This window comes from Coregonus lavaretus, assembly GCF_964263955.1.
Source record: "Coregonus lavaretus genome assembly, chromosome: 21".
In the NCBI taxonomy this organism is placed as follows: Eukaryota; Metazoa; Chordata; class Actinopteri; order Salmoniformes; family Salmonidae; genus Coregonus; species Coregonus lavaretus.
In genome coordinates, this window is record NC_140008.1 from 31,452,009 (window position 1) to 31,466,209 (window position 14,201).

The window sequence follows — 14,201 nt, forward strand, 5'->3', positions numbered from 1 at the left end:
TCGTTTTTCTTTATTTTTACTATTTTCTACATTGTAACTACATCAACACTACGAAATAACACATATTGAATCATGTAGTAACCAAAAAAGTGTTAAAAAAAATCAGAATATATTATATATTTGATATTCTTCAAACAGCCACCCTTTGCCTTGATGACAGCTTTGCACACGATTGGCATTCTCTCAATCAGCGTCATGAGGTAATCAACTGGAATGCATTTCAATTAACAGGTGTGCCTTCTTAAAAGTTAATTTGTGGAATTTATTTCCTTCTTAATGCATTTGAACCAATCAGTTGTGTTGTGAAAAGGTAGGGGGGTGTACAGAAGATAGCCCTATTTGGTAAAAGACCAAGTCCATATTATTTCAAGAACAGCTCAATAAGCAAAGAAAACGACAGTCCATCATTACTTTAAGACATGAAGGTCAGTCAATATGGAACATTTTAAGAACTTTGAAGGTTTCTTCAAGTACAGTTGCAAAAACCATCACACGCTATGATGAAACTGGCTCTCATGAGGACCGCCACAGGAATGGAAGACCCAGAGTTACCTCTGCTGCAGAGGATCATTTAATGAGAGTTACCAGCCTCAGAAATTGCAGCCCAAATAAATGCTTCACAGAGTTCAAGTAACATACACATCTCAACATCAACTGTTCAGAGGAGACTGTGTGAATCAGGCCTTCATGGTCGAATTGCTGCTAAGAAACCACTACTAAAGGACACCAATAAGAAGAAGAGCATTGCTTGAGCCAAGAAACACGAGCAATGGGCAATAGACCGGTGGAAATCTGTCCTTTGGTCTGCAGTCCAAATTGGAGATTTTTGGTTCCACCCGCCGTGTCTTTGTGAGGAAAAGTGTGGGTGAACGGATGATCTCCGCATGTGTATTTCCCACCGTAAAACATGGAGGAGGAGGTGTTATGGTGTGGGGGTGCTTTGCTGGTGCTTTGCTGTGATTTATTTAGAATTCAAGGCACACTTAACCAGCATGGTTACCACAGCATTCTGCAGCGATACGCCATCCCATCTGGTTCGGGCTTAATGGGACTATCATTTGTTTTTTAACAGGACAATGACCCAACATAACTCCAGGCTGTGTAAGCGCTATTTTACCAAGACGGAGAGTATTGGAGTGCCGCATCAGATGACCTGGCCTCCTCAACCAAATTGAGATGGTTTGGGATGAGTCGGAGCGCAGAGTGAAGGAAAAGCAGCCAACAAGTGCCCAGCATATGTGGGAACTCCTTCAAGACTGTTGGAAAAGCATTCCAGTTGAAGCTGGTTGAGAGAATGTCAAGAGTGTGCAAAGCTGCAATCAAGACAAAGGCTGGCTATTTGAAGAATCTCAAATATAAAATATATTAAAATATGTTAACACTTTTTTGGTTACTACATGATTCCATATGTGTTATTTCATAGTTTTGATGTCTTCGCTATTATTCCACAATGTAGAAAATAGTGAAAATAAAATAAAAACCTTGAATGAGTATGTGTTCTAAAACTTTTGACCGGTTGTGTACATCCAACACACACCGCAGCATCAACCCTTGTTCAACCATGTTACCCTCCTTGGAGTTTAGCTTCTGACATGAGAAGGATTTGATAAGAGGAGCAGACAAATGGAGGTTACAGCCGTTGACCTTCATAGGTGTTTGACCTCTCCCTCATCTGCTCTGTTGGACAGCCATGCCATGAGACACGGCCATGTTAGTAAATGAGATCTGACACCATATAGTCCTGACATTAATACTGTAGGTATGGATCTGTGGCCCAGTGAAGTAGAGGGGCATCACTCCTGGTTCTAGAGGGCAGTTGGAGTGTTGTCTGATCTGCTCCAATTCAATCTGCTTTCAGATAAAAAAAAATAAAAAAACACCCTGTGGGTTTCTAGCCGCGACCCAAATGGAACCAGTCTTACGGTAAACTCAGCTTTGTTCACTTCTTTCTGCATCTGTAGTATGTGTGTTAGAGTCTTCTAATCAATTAGGATGGAGAAGTGTGGTCACAAGCCATAAACTAACCACATCAATGAGAATAATAGAGGTTCCTAATGATTTGATCAAACTACTCTATCATGTTTAATTTCATTCACTCAGTTACTAAGTGGTTTCAATTCCTGCGATTAATGTGTTAAATGTCTTACAATGAGATGTGATAACAGCTGTTCCTCGGCTCTAAGTAAGTTTGACAAATAATATCCCCAGTTGTTAATCCATTATGTTTTAATAACAAGTTATCTACAAAACTGACTGACTGACACCACTGTATTCTGGTTGTTATGGAAAGTGCACGATCACTGAAGCAAAATAACATATAAAAGAGATAAAAACAAATAGACTGTACCATGTTTCTTAAAATCTCCCTCCAGTTGGTTTCAGTATATACTGTATAAATGAGAAGGGTTGAATTTAAAGAAGATGGTCAAATGGATGTGGAGAGAGAGTATTAAATATTTCAATTTCTAGATCTGCTTTTGTTTACGGATGTCAAAGTTTGCGTGTGACTTCTTTGGACCAAAAAGCACCGGCTATCAGCACCTCCCAAGTCATTGAGTCGCCACACAACTGAAAGCCAAACTATATAATTCAGTTGTCCTTTTCATCCAACTGCTCCATTTAGTACATCGTTTTATGGTCTTGTAATCCAAGAAATCAAGAAACCACTGAAACCCCAAATACTGTACCAGTACGCCATTCAGCTGTTCAATAGTTCCCCTTGTAGCCGTTTATCTTTAACGTCCCCCAGTCGTCCCCTAGTGACTGTTAACTACACAGCTTGGTGGTCTCGTAATCCAGAGAGTTGGGCAGGCGGTTGCTGTAGGCCTGCAGCGAGGCGTGTATGCGGACCACCTCACTGGCGGTCAGTTTGAGCCGGTGTCTGAGCAGACAGGAGAACAGGTCCAGTCTCTGCTGACCTGGAGGGGACAGTCGGTTGACCCGGTCCCTGATCTCCAGCAGCTGCAGCAGGGCCGTGTCCTGGGAACCCTGGGTGTATGGGTAGTCCAGCTGCAGGATCAGGTCGCGGATCGCTTCTGGGTCAAAGTGCATACTGTAGCCAAACACCTGGATGCTGTTGATCTTCATGTAGCCCAGGTTCTGAGAAGAATCCAGCATTTCTAATGGCTCATAGTAGAGGCTGTCGTTCACTGCCCCCGCCGGGCCTCCACCGCCCTGCGTCTTTATCCGGCTCCGCAGGTAGATGTGGATAGTCTCGAAGAAGGTCTTCCACTTGTTGCCCAGCATCAGGGTCCAGTTGAAGCACTCCAGGGGAAGGTCCAGTTTGGTGGCTGTCCAGTCTGGGAAGCTGTTCTCACTGACAGGGATGTACCAGCTCTCAGAGTGGCTGCCTCCGAAAGGGTTGATGTAGAGGGTGAGGACGGGCTCCAGGGTGCTGTTCTTGGTCAGGCAGATCTGGAGAGACACGCCCAGCAGCATGTGGACCAGGTTGGACTTGTACTTGTTGCTCTTCAGCGTCAGCAGCATCCTCTTCCTCCAGGACGGGTCGAACCAGCTGTTCAGTCGCATGTCGTTACTGATGAAGATGGCATGGACCTGGAAGGACATACATGGTTGTTTAAATTGTCAGAACAATAAGTCTATCTACTTTCTCAAGACCATACAGAATAAAAATATTCCAAAACATGCATCCTATATGCAATAAGGCACTAAAGTAATACTGCAAGAAATGTGACAAAGCAATTTACTTTATGTCCTGAATACAAAGTATTAAGTTTGGGGCAAATCCAATACAACACATTTCTGAGTAAAACTCTCCATATTTTCAAGCATAGTGGTGGCTGCATCATGTTATGGGTATGCTTGTAATCATTAAGGACTGGGGAGTTTTTCAGGATAAGAAATAAGCACAGGCAAAATCCTAGAGGAAAACCTGGTTCAGTCTGCTTTCCACCAGACACTGGAAGATGATTTCACCTTTCAGCAGGACAATAACCTAAAACACAAGGCCACATCTACACTGGAGTTGCTTACCAAGAAGACAGTGAATGTTCCTGAGTGGCCGAGTTACAGTTTTGACTTAACCCTACTTGAAAATCTATGACAAGTCCTGAAAATGGCTGTCTAGCAATGACCAACAACCAATTTGACAGAACTTGAAGAATTTTGAAAACAATAATGGGCAAATGTTGCACAATCCAAGTGTGGAAAGCTCTTAGAGACTTACCCAGAAAGACTCACAGCTGTAATCACTCCCAAAGGTGCTTCTACAAAGTATTGACTCAGGGGTGTGAATACTTATGTAAATAAGATATTTCTGTATTTCATTTTCAATACATTTGCAAAAAAAACATGTTTTCACTTTGTCATTATGGGATATTTTGTGTAGATGGGTGAGAAACATATTAATTTCTGAAGGCACTATATTTACCTCCAGCCTACGGTCAGCCCTCTGTAGCAGGTATCTCAGCTCCAGGTCCTGTAGGTCTGTCTCAAAGCCTAGGTAGTTTTCTGTAGAGTCAGCCACCATGGTTCTGCAGGCCCCCTGGGTCAGGCCATATCCAGGGTTGCAGCTCCCACAGCGGGTGTGGTTGTCTAGGGCGCAGGCTGCGCAGGCGGGGCCCTCTCCGATGGCACATGGCGGGGACAGCTGGCAGGGGCTGTGCTCGTAGCTGCAGGTACAGCTGTGGAGCTCTTCAGAGAAGGAACCCAGCTGGTTGTTATCAGAACAGTAGAGGAGAGACTGGAAGTGGCTCAGCCAGTAGGACTGGGGCCTGGGATGGAGACAGAGAGACACAATGGAATATAAAATAGGATGGCAATACAATATGTGAATGAAAATGGATGTGAATTTAATTGGTTTATTGTTTTTAAAAAATCTGCACAATTGTACTTAGTAACAGTTACTCTTACTAGGAAATAATAATGCATGTGTGAGTTAATTTAAACAAACATATATCATTAATGCATTCTGAAAATAATTTTTAGAAATCTTTACAAAGAGAGTTAAACGTATTGCTTCTACTGTGAAATAGACATGCAGAAAGCAAAACTGCATAATTTGGACTAATGGTCAAAGTTTGAGCACAAAGGCTGCGTTCACACAAGTAGCCCAATTCTGATATTTTTTCCACTAATTGGTCTTTTGACCAATCACATCAGATCTTTTCACATTAGATATTTTTCAGAGCTGATGTGATTGGTCAAAATACCAATTAGTGAAATAAAGATCAGAATTTGGCTGCCCTCTCTCCGTCTCTTCACAGTCTATAGTCACAAAAAAAGTATAGTGCTTTACATTTTCCTCACAGTGGCAGTAATAACGTAGATAAACACTGCTTGGTTTGCTTCCTGTTACTCCCACTCACACATGGGGAGATGGAGAGGATCGCTATCAGCTTCCTGGATGGGTGATTAAAGTGTAATTGGGGCTCAGTGGTAAGAGGTGTAATGTGGGAGCAGACCGGGACTCTCTCACCGTTCTCTGGGTAGACGGATATGAGGCTGCCTCTGACACCTCTTGCTGAGGCTGAAGAGCTTGAACACCACTCTCTGGGCTCGTCTGAAGAGCACTCTCATGCTGTTCTCCAGCTGCTCGTAGCGCCACTGGAACACGCCATCCAACGACCACAGGTGCTGGATCGTTGTCACGTTCAGGAAGAAGTTCTGCGGTAGCCTCGTCAGGAAGGTCTTGAACTCATCTGTCAGAAAGAGAGAACAAATTAAAAGGTGATTGAATACTATGTAATACCACAAAAATTCAATTAAAACAAAAGAATGACAAACTAAATAGACATGTAGGCTATAGCAGGTTTTAGGTAGGAAAATTGTGGTTTCTTCCCTGTCCTCTCTCTCTGTTGGTGGCACAAATGGTGAATAACTGTAGGCGTGTGTGCAGAGGCCCGTCGGTCAGAGGCTTGATCACTTTGAGCAGGTCAAATCTGCCATAACAAGAACAGCCACAGACAGAAAACTCTACCAGGGGTTGCTAAAACATCTGTCCTCAAAACAGTTTGTTATGGACTTGGGGCTCATGTACAACTCACTTGAACTCGCCCTACTGTCCAAGTGCTTAGCTTACAGAAATGCACCACCTCTATTACGTATGCAGACAAAACTCATCCACCTTATCATCACACCAACAAGATCTAGGATCCAAATTCACAGCGTGTCTGCCCTGATGTTCATGAAACTTCACAGAACCCCTCCTGCGCAATGGAACCCAGAACGATATGTGACCACTTGGTTATGGCGCTGTCCTTTCAGCACCACGATTCGAAGGCGCTCAAATCTCTTAAAATAACCCTCATCAAGATATGTTGCCTACGCCTAATAGTCCTTCTCATAATGTATTATGATTATTATTACAAATGGAAGATTATCACTTCTCACAATGGTGTTAATTTTGTAGGCCTAAAGTTAGATCAAAGCTGAATAAATGTCTCGAAGATCACACAATGATTAATTAGTATTTTACATACCGAATATAATAGCATACTGTAGCATAGACACCTACAGCATAATATGTTACACCAAAAACACCTCAGTCATTTCTTATCTGAAGCTGAATACTCACATTTATTTTTCCTCATGTGGCTAAAACTCTACAGCGTGCACCATTAGGCAGTATTTATGCTTTGATTGAAACAAAATAGGCCTACAAGAAAGTCTACCCACTACTATCCACTACTATCCACTTTGGTTCAACGCAATTTAATTGAAATGACATGGAAACAATGTTGATTAAACCAGTATCTGCCCAGTGGGTAATAGTTTGTTAACATCATCTGCTTTCATTCACTTACGAAACAGTAATTCAAGAAGATCTAAATGCATATTCCCATGGAACTGATTGAGGTCAAACGATTGGCAGGCATGCAGTTTGGACATATCACTGGTAAAACGTGATTAATTATAATTCACGATTGACAGTAATGATGGCCTATTTGGAAATGAGATATGCCTAACTTGGTGTTTGAGGGTATTAACAACACCCCCCAAGGTTGATGTCTGCGCCCCCCGCAGAAATCTAATTAGCATGATAAAAAAATCCCCATGTCAATCCGTCAATTTAAGCCATTGGATGCGTCTCAATCCACCACATCTGCCTATATAACACGTATGCATCTGCGATGCAAAGTGACAGAGCTAGAGTGGTGTTTGTCAGACAATGAGATATACTGAAAATCGGTCTTTTCACAAAATCGTCTGTAGCATCCAAACGGTTTGGCCTACAAACTATTATGACCCCTCTATGGAAAGATAAGACTCAATAAAACGATGGTGTTCTCCGTCTTGGGACGCCCAGAAGCGTCTTGGGACTCGTCGGAAGTCGGTACAGCATATCTGCCAACTTCTGTCTGTAGTGTCCGAACAGTTTGGGCTACACACTAATAAAGGTGAGACTCTCACGAAAATGTACATGCCGGTTGTTTCGCTCTAGGACGCCCACAGGCCTCACAAGACTTGTCTGAAGGTCCCCCAGTACCAGTAAAAATTAATGGAAGTATATATGGAGACTGTTTAGTGCCAAATATAAGGGGATAAATACATAATAACAAACGTTTCCTGATCTTTCTTATATCTCTCAGATATAGGACAGACACTTCAGAACAAGCTTCCTTTCGATTTTTTGGGGGGGACTATCTGTTCCATGTAGTGAATATGTTATTTAATGCATTTGTATGGGCTAGCAGAAAGGGGTCTTAAAATTCAAAATCAAGTAGCAAAATGATTTGTGATATGACCTTACTAAAGCAATTCCTTATATCTTTAAAATAAATAAAGAATTAAACAAATCTGCTTATGAAAAGTATTATTATAAAGGAATTGGGATTTTCCCCTCCAGATTCTGTTTGGTCCTACATTCTTAGAAGAAAAGATGCTATCTAGAACCTAAAGGGGTTCTTCGGCTGTCCCCATAGGAGAACCCTTTAAAAAAAACGTAGAAGAAACGTAAGTAGAACTGTTTTGGGTTCCATGTAGAACCATTTTCACAGAGAGTTCTACATGGAACCCAAAAAGGTTCTACCTGGAACCAAAAAGGGTTTTACCTGGATTCAAAAAAGGGTTATCCTATGGGGATGGCCTAAGAACCCTTTTGGAACCCTTTTTTCTGTATGTTTAAAAAAAAAGAGCATACGATCACTTCATGCATGTTGCCACATTCCTCAAGGGTAATGGAGAACAATGTCATTGGTTCCAGTACTACCATGTTCTATGTTTCCAGGTTTACGTTCTTCCTGCTGGCATCCCATTCCGCTGATAGAGCTGAATGTTGAAACGTCTTTGATATCCTTTACCGAAGGACACGTTTACGACCACACCTGAGAAACTCTTTATTCCTGGCACTCGCCTGCACTCTCCCCTCCTCCCTGCTCTTAAAACATCAACTTTGAAAGTAATTGCACTTACAGATATTTCACACACCAAAAACATTTGAAGAGAAAAAAGGCTCATCCATTCTGAATTCACCTCAGCAATCATGGCCACTACAGGGTGACCTAGAGAGGCAATAATACCCCAACATTATGTTAAGTGCTCTCATTCATACGCTGTTACTACGGCGACGTGAAAACGCTGGTCTGGTAATAAATATGTTTCATGGATGATTAATTTGCTCGAGACATATTGTAAACTACCTATGAAAGAATGTGTTTATTTTTTTATCCAATCCTATCAGGTTGTGATTTGTTGTACATAGACCGTGTGCCATGTCCCCCAGGTTTCATTGTAACTCATTACGGTTTACACCGTAAATCATAATGTCTGGGGTACACACTGAGGAACGGCCCTCCACCTTTAATTGCGTGACATATGATAAAACACTTTTAGTCAGCTCATATAGTCCCGTACAAAAACTATCCAAAGATTGTCCACATATTAATTTATAAACTATCAACTGCATGCACAACAACTAAGTTTAGAGCTAAGCTTGCTGAAGACATTTTGAAAATGTTGCATGTCGACTGAGTTGCACTGGACACTTCATATATCAACGTAAAAGTTTAATAGTTTCAGCATCTAAAGATCAAAGAGGTTCCAAAACTTTTGTCCTCACCTGAGTCCTCAAACTCCTTGTAAAGTGTCCCCCATGTCTCAGTGATCCTCTGCAGGCTGTCCTCCATGGCTTGGATGTCCATGTAGGGACAATTGCATTCTGGGAACTTGGGGTCACACTTGCACCAGCAGTCATTGTCCTTACAGATGAAGCCCCCCTCCCCGTTACAGGCGATGTAGCTGAGAGCAGCCTGGACAAAACTGTCCCGCAGGTAGTCTGGCAGGATAACCTGCAGGCCTGTGAAACAACACAACATAGCCAGGATTTAAAACCACCATTAAGGTGTACTGTTATGGTACTGTATAAGAGGACAACAATTTGTGATTTATAGTGAGTGAATCACAAGGCAGTTCAAGTGTAGTTGTTAGCCTTCCTACACTAACAATGTAAGAGCAGACCAATAACTGTATTTTACTCTATACAATCGTTGTCATGGGATGTGTGGATCTCTTTGAAGATACTATTGTAGGAGACTTTATGATAGGAAGTGCTATAAACCATATTTCACATTTTCGTATTTTTTTTTAGCTTTTTTTTGTGGTTGATTCCAAAGCACTGGTATAGAGTGTGACAATGGTGTACAGGATTTACATTATGGGAATACGTAACCCCCCCCAAAAAAAAACAGACCTTGCAAGTGGACTTTGTTTTCCGGACTCTGAACAAGAACAGAGCTGACAGAATCAAGGTTGTCATAGTTACTGCATCCGAGAGGGCCTGTCCGGGTCTCCGTTACCTGGGCAACAACAAACACACAATGCTTTTAATGCACATTCCTTATAACATCACAGCAACATTTGTATGCTTTGCCGTACTATGACATCAGCATGCCTAAATGAAATATAAAACAACAAATATTTGATAAAACCCCACTACTGAGACACATAATGCCAAAGGAAACACTTCTGAGCGAGGTTGCTCTCTGCTGGGAAAATGCAATGAAGTGACGAGAATGTGTGTTCCCTGGTGAGATGAGTTTTCAGCCATTGTTTACTGCTTCCTGTGCCCCTTCTTCCTGTGCCCCTAGAGCCGAGCCCCTATTACACACATTACACAGGCACCTTAATAACCATCACCCACAGCTCTGAGTAGATACTGAATCACGGCTAGCAGAGAGATGCAGAACATTGCACAGAAGTAGAGTACATTTACAGTACGCCCTCTCCTCTCCTCTGCTCTCTTTCTCCTTCCTACCACCCACAGACGACACTGAATTGATTACATGCATTCCTTCATTACAAGCATTCTTATGCACCCGCAGAGAAAATGGCAGCGTTGCTGTTCTTATTCTCTCCCACTCAAAGAAAAGAGAAACATCAGAGTGGTGTTGAAGGATGGCCTCTAACAACTCAGCCATGATAGGCCTTTTCTGTCGTATTGACTGAGACATCTCTCCTGACCTTTTCCTGGCAAACCATCTCTGCCAGACCTGATCATCCTTTCCTTTCTCCCTCATTTGCAACATGAGATATCTTTTCTCTTTCTGTTTCTGTTTGAGGTTACATGGTGGAGAGCTCCTAATTGATTGCCATTTTTCTCCCTTTGTAGGAGTGGAACAGCGTTGTCAGCCCAGAGATGTGCCCAGGTCTGGCCTGTCACAGGACAGTTGGTGGGGGATAGACAGATGGATGTGGCGAGAAAACAAGGGTCAGTCCATCAGTTACTCAATCAAACACAATCCCAGTGCTGACAGAGGGAAAAACTAGAGAGAGACCTGAGGCTAATACTGTATATAGGGAAACTTCTGGAGCTATTCAATCAAACCCTGAACCCAGCAAAACCTGGGTGTCTAGGAAAATGAATAGAATATGCAAATCAGGGAAGGGGAGCAATGGAGAATCTGTGTGCAATGATTTTGCCATTATTGTTTACAGCACATTGTAAATCACACATTTCCTTCATATGGGGTTTTACTGCTGATAAGACTGTGAGGAAATGAGGAACAATGTTTTGGGACACTTGAATATTTAATCTATAAAAGAGCATTACTTGATATGCCATATATGATAGCCCATAAGGCACAACATTGACTGATGAGCACGGCAATCCATTTACTCTATGGATAGCAGCTGCTTTTCATTGCAGATACATTCTTCTGGTATGCTTATTATTGGCCAGCTGTATCGACGTGTTGCTGCGGGAGGGGTTTCACATGTAGCACAGAGAGAGGCTGTTCCAGTACAGTCTCTGTTGAGCTTCTTTTTCTCTTTCTCTGCTTCTGCTTTTCTTCATGACCACTAGAGGGTAAGGATATTGATAGGTCTATGATACAGTAGCTTGATGAAGCAAAGATGAGGAAGAAATGAGGAAAGAAGGTTATTTAAAATATGTCATAACCACCATTACAATTGCCCAAGACTCACTGGCAAGTGCAGGGGCAGGACTTTAGACTGGAAATGAATGGTACAGATTGTATCTTTAAGACTGCTGGCATACAGTGCACCTGTGACAAAAAAGACAGCAATCGATTGAGTAGCAGGGCGGAAACATAAAAAATTCAATGCTGCCATAATGGGAACATAATGCAATAATGTTCTGAGTGGAAATAAATATGAATCCTCACGGTGTTGTGAGAGCCCCGCTGCCGAGAAACGTTTTCTCATTGTTCATCATTCTGCAGACACACTGCCAACCATGGCCTGGGTCAGGTGGGGATATCACCATTGATTTAGTCAGGGAAATTGTCAATCATTCCCTCTGCTCAACCTGCCTTTGAAAAATGAAAGCCGGCGCTCACACATACACACACACACTACTAAAGTTACTCCCAACAGAACAGACAAAGCAACGCGTCTTGCTATATCAGGAGTGACTACCTCTGCCGTGATAGAAATGTCTGACCTCGCAACAAGCCCTGTGGTTGAGGTAGTAGAGAGCTTTGATAGTTGATATTCATAGTTTCCTCCGTCAGAAACAGCTGTGACTGTCACTATATAGCAACATGAAGGATATGGAAGGTTTTTCTTTCCTATTTTCAAATGGTGTATGCACATTTTCGGGTGTAGGGTAAGAAACATTTCAAAATAAATAAATATACAGTGCATTCGGAAAGTATTCAGATCCCTTCCCTTTTTCCACATTTTGTTACGTTACAGGCTTATTCTAAAATTGATTAAATATTTTTTTTCACTCATCAATCAACACACCATACTCCATAATGAAAAAGCGAAAACATGTTTTTAGAAATGTTAGCAAATGTATTAAAAATAAAAAACATAACTGCCAATGGTTGAGAGAATGCCAAGAATATGCAAAGCTGTCATCAAGGCAAAGGGTGGCTACTTTGAAGAATCTCAAATATAAACTTTTTTGGATACTACATGATTCCATATGTGTTATTTCATAGTTTTGATGTCTTCACTATTATTGTACAATGTAGAAAATAGTAGAAATAAAGAAAAACCCTGGAATGAGTAGGTGTGTCCAAACTTTTGACTGGGACTGTAAGTATTCAGACCCTTTGCTATGAGACTCGACATTGAGCTCAGGTGCATCCTGTTTCCATTGATCATCCTTGAGATGTTTCCAAAACTTGATTTGGGTCCACCTGTGGTAAATTCAATTGATTGGACATGATTTGGAAAGGCACTCACCTGTCTATATAAAGGTCCTACAGTTGACAGTGCATGTCAGAGCAAACACCAAGCCATGAGGTTGAAAGAATTGTCCGTAGAGCTCAGAGACAGGATTGTGTCGAGGCACAGATCTGGGCAGGGGCGGTGTGTTCAATAGGGCGATATGGGCGACGCACTGCCAAACGGGAAAAGGAAGGGATTTTTTATCTAATCAATTATATCATGGCAACCAGGGACGGCTTGTTCAATAGGGCGATATGGGCGACGCACTGCCAAACGGGAAAAGGAAGGGATTTTTTTTCTAATCAATTATATCACGGCAACAGCAGTTATCAGTGTTCACGTCTGATCTGCCAGCCACTAAATGTCAAATCAGGCTAAAGTCGTGCTTCAAATGGCCCCGCCCGTTTTTGGGGCGATTTCAGTCAAGTTGAAAATCGCCCAGAAGTCTCTCATAGCCTGTCATGTAAAATCTATTTTTTTCACATTTCAAAGCTTTCAATACATTCTCTATGGGTGTCTGTGGGCTTGCACTTACGCGCTTTCGTCATACGTGACGTAACGTTGAACGTAACTAAGACAATGGCGGCTAGCAGCGTCTCTGTTGCGACCTGCAGTGCGGCGTTATTTTATGTTTTTAATTTGTAGACTTAGTTTACAAACATTCTGCCAACCATGGATTTCCAGTGGTTGGTTTTGGACTGATCTTGTTGATCGTGTACATACCCGCTACGAACGGACTAAATAATGAAAACGCTGCTGGCAGCTGAATCCCAATACAGCTGGGAGACTTGGCTGGATGAGTCCCGGACAGAGAAGTGGAGCCGGCCACCTTCACCCTGGTCAGAGCGGACCGCGATCCTGGTAAGAGAGCGACTCTGTACCCCGACATTGAACTGCTTTCTGTGTCATTGCGACCTTACTATCAATTCAATTCAATTTAAGGGCTTTATTGGCATGGGAAACGTGTGTTAACATTGCCAAAGCAAGGGAAGTAGATAGTAAACAAAAGTGAAATAAACAATAAATATTAACAGTAAACATTACACTCAGAAGTTTCAAAAGAATAAAGACATTTCAAATGTCATATTATGTATATATACAGTGTTGTTACAATGTGCAAATAGTTAAAGTACAAATGGGAAAATAAATAAACATAAATATGGGTTGTATTTACAATGGTGTTTGTTCTTCACTGGTTGCCCTTTTCTTGTGGCAACAGGTCACAAATCTTGCAGCTGTGATGGCACACTGTGGTTTTTCACCCAGTAGATAAGGGAGTTTATCAAAATTGGGTTTGTTTTCGAATTCTTTGTGGATCGCTGTAATCTGAGGGAAATATGTGTCTCTAATATGGTCATACATTTGGCAGGAGGTTAGGAAGTGCAGCTCAGTTTCCACCTCATTTTGTGGGCAGTGTGCACATAGCCTGTCTTCTCTTGAGAGCCAGGTCTGCCTACGGCGGCCTTTCTCAATAGCAAGGCTATGGTCACTGAGTCTGTACATAGTCAAAGCTTTCCTTAAGTTTGGGTCAGTCACAGTGGTCAGGTATTCTGCCACTGTGTACTCTCTGTTTAGGGCCAAATAGCATTCTAGTTTGCTCTGTT

At 42.0% G+C, this 14,201-nt stretch overlaps 1 protein-coding gene across 1 annotated transcript in view; it reads right to left on the reverse strand.

Annotated features, from left to right (window-relative positions):
- Positions 1 to 2,766: 2,766 nt before the first annotated feature.
- Positions 2,767 to 14,201, reverse strand: part of LOC311148580 (BMP/retinoic acid-inducible neural-specific protein 3-like) — a gene marked incomplete at both ends in the record, with an annotated part of 41,974 nt that continues 30,539 nt past the window's right edge. Inside the window, 5 exon segments of the mRNA XM_084185564.1 lie at positions 2,767 to 3,555; positions 4,391 to 4,733; positions 5,438 to 5,660; positions 9,020 to 9,256; positions 9,650 to 9,755. Coding sequence (XP_084041690.1) covers positions 2,767 to 3,555; positions 4,391 to 4,733; positions 5,438 to 5,660; positions 9,020 to 9,256; positions 9,650 to 9,755 — 1,698 coding nt within the window.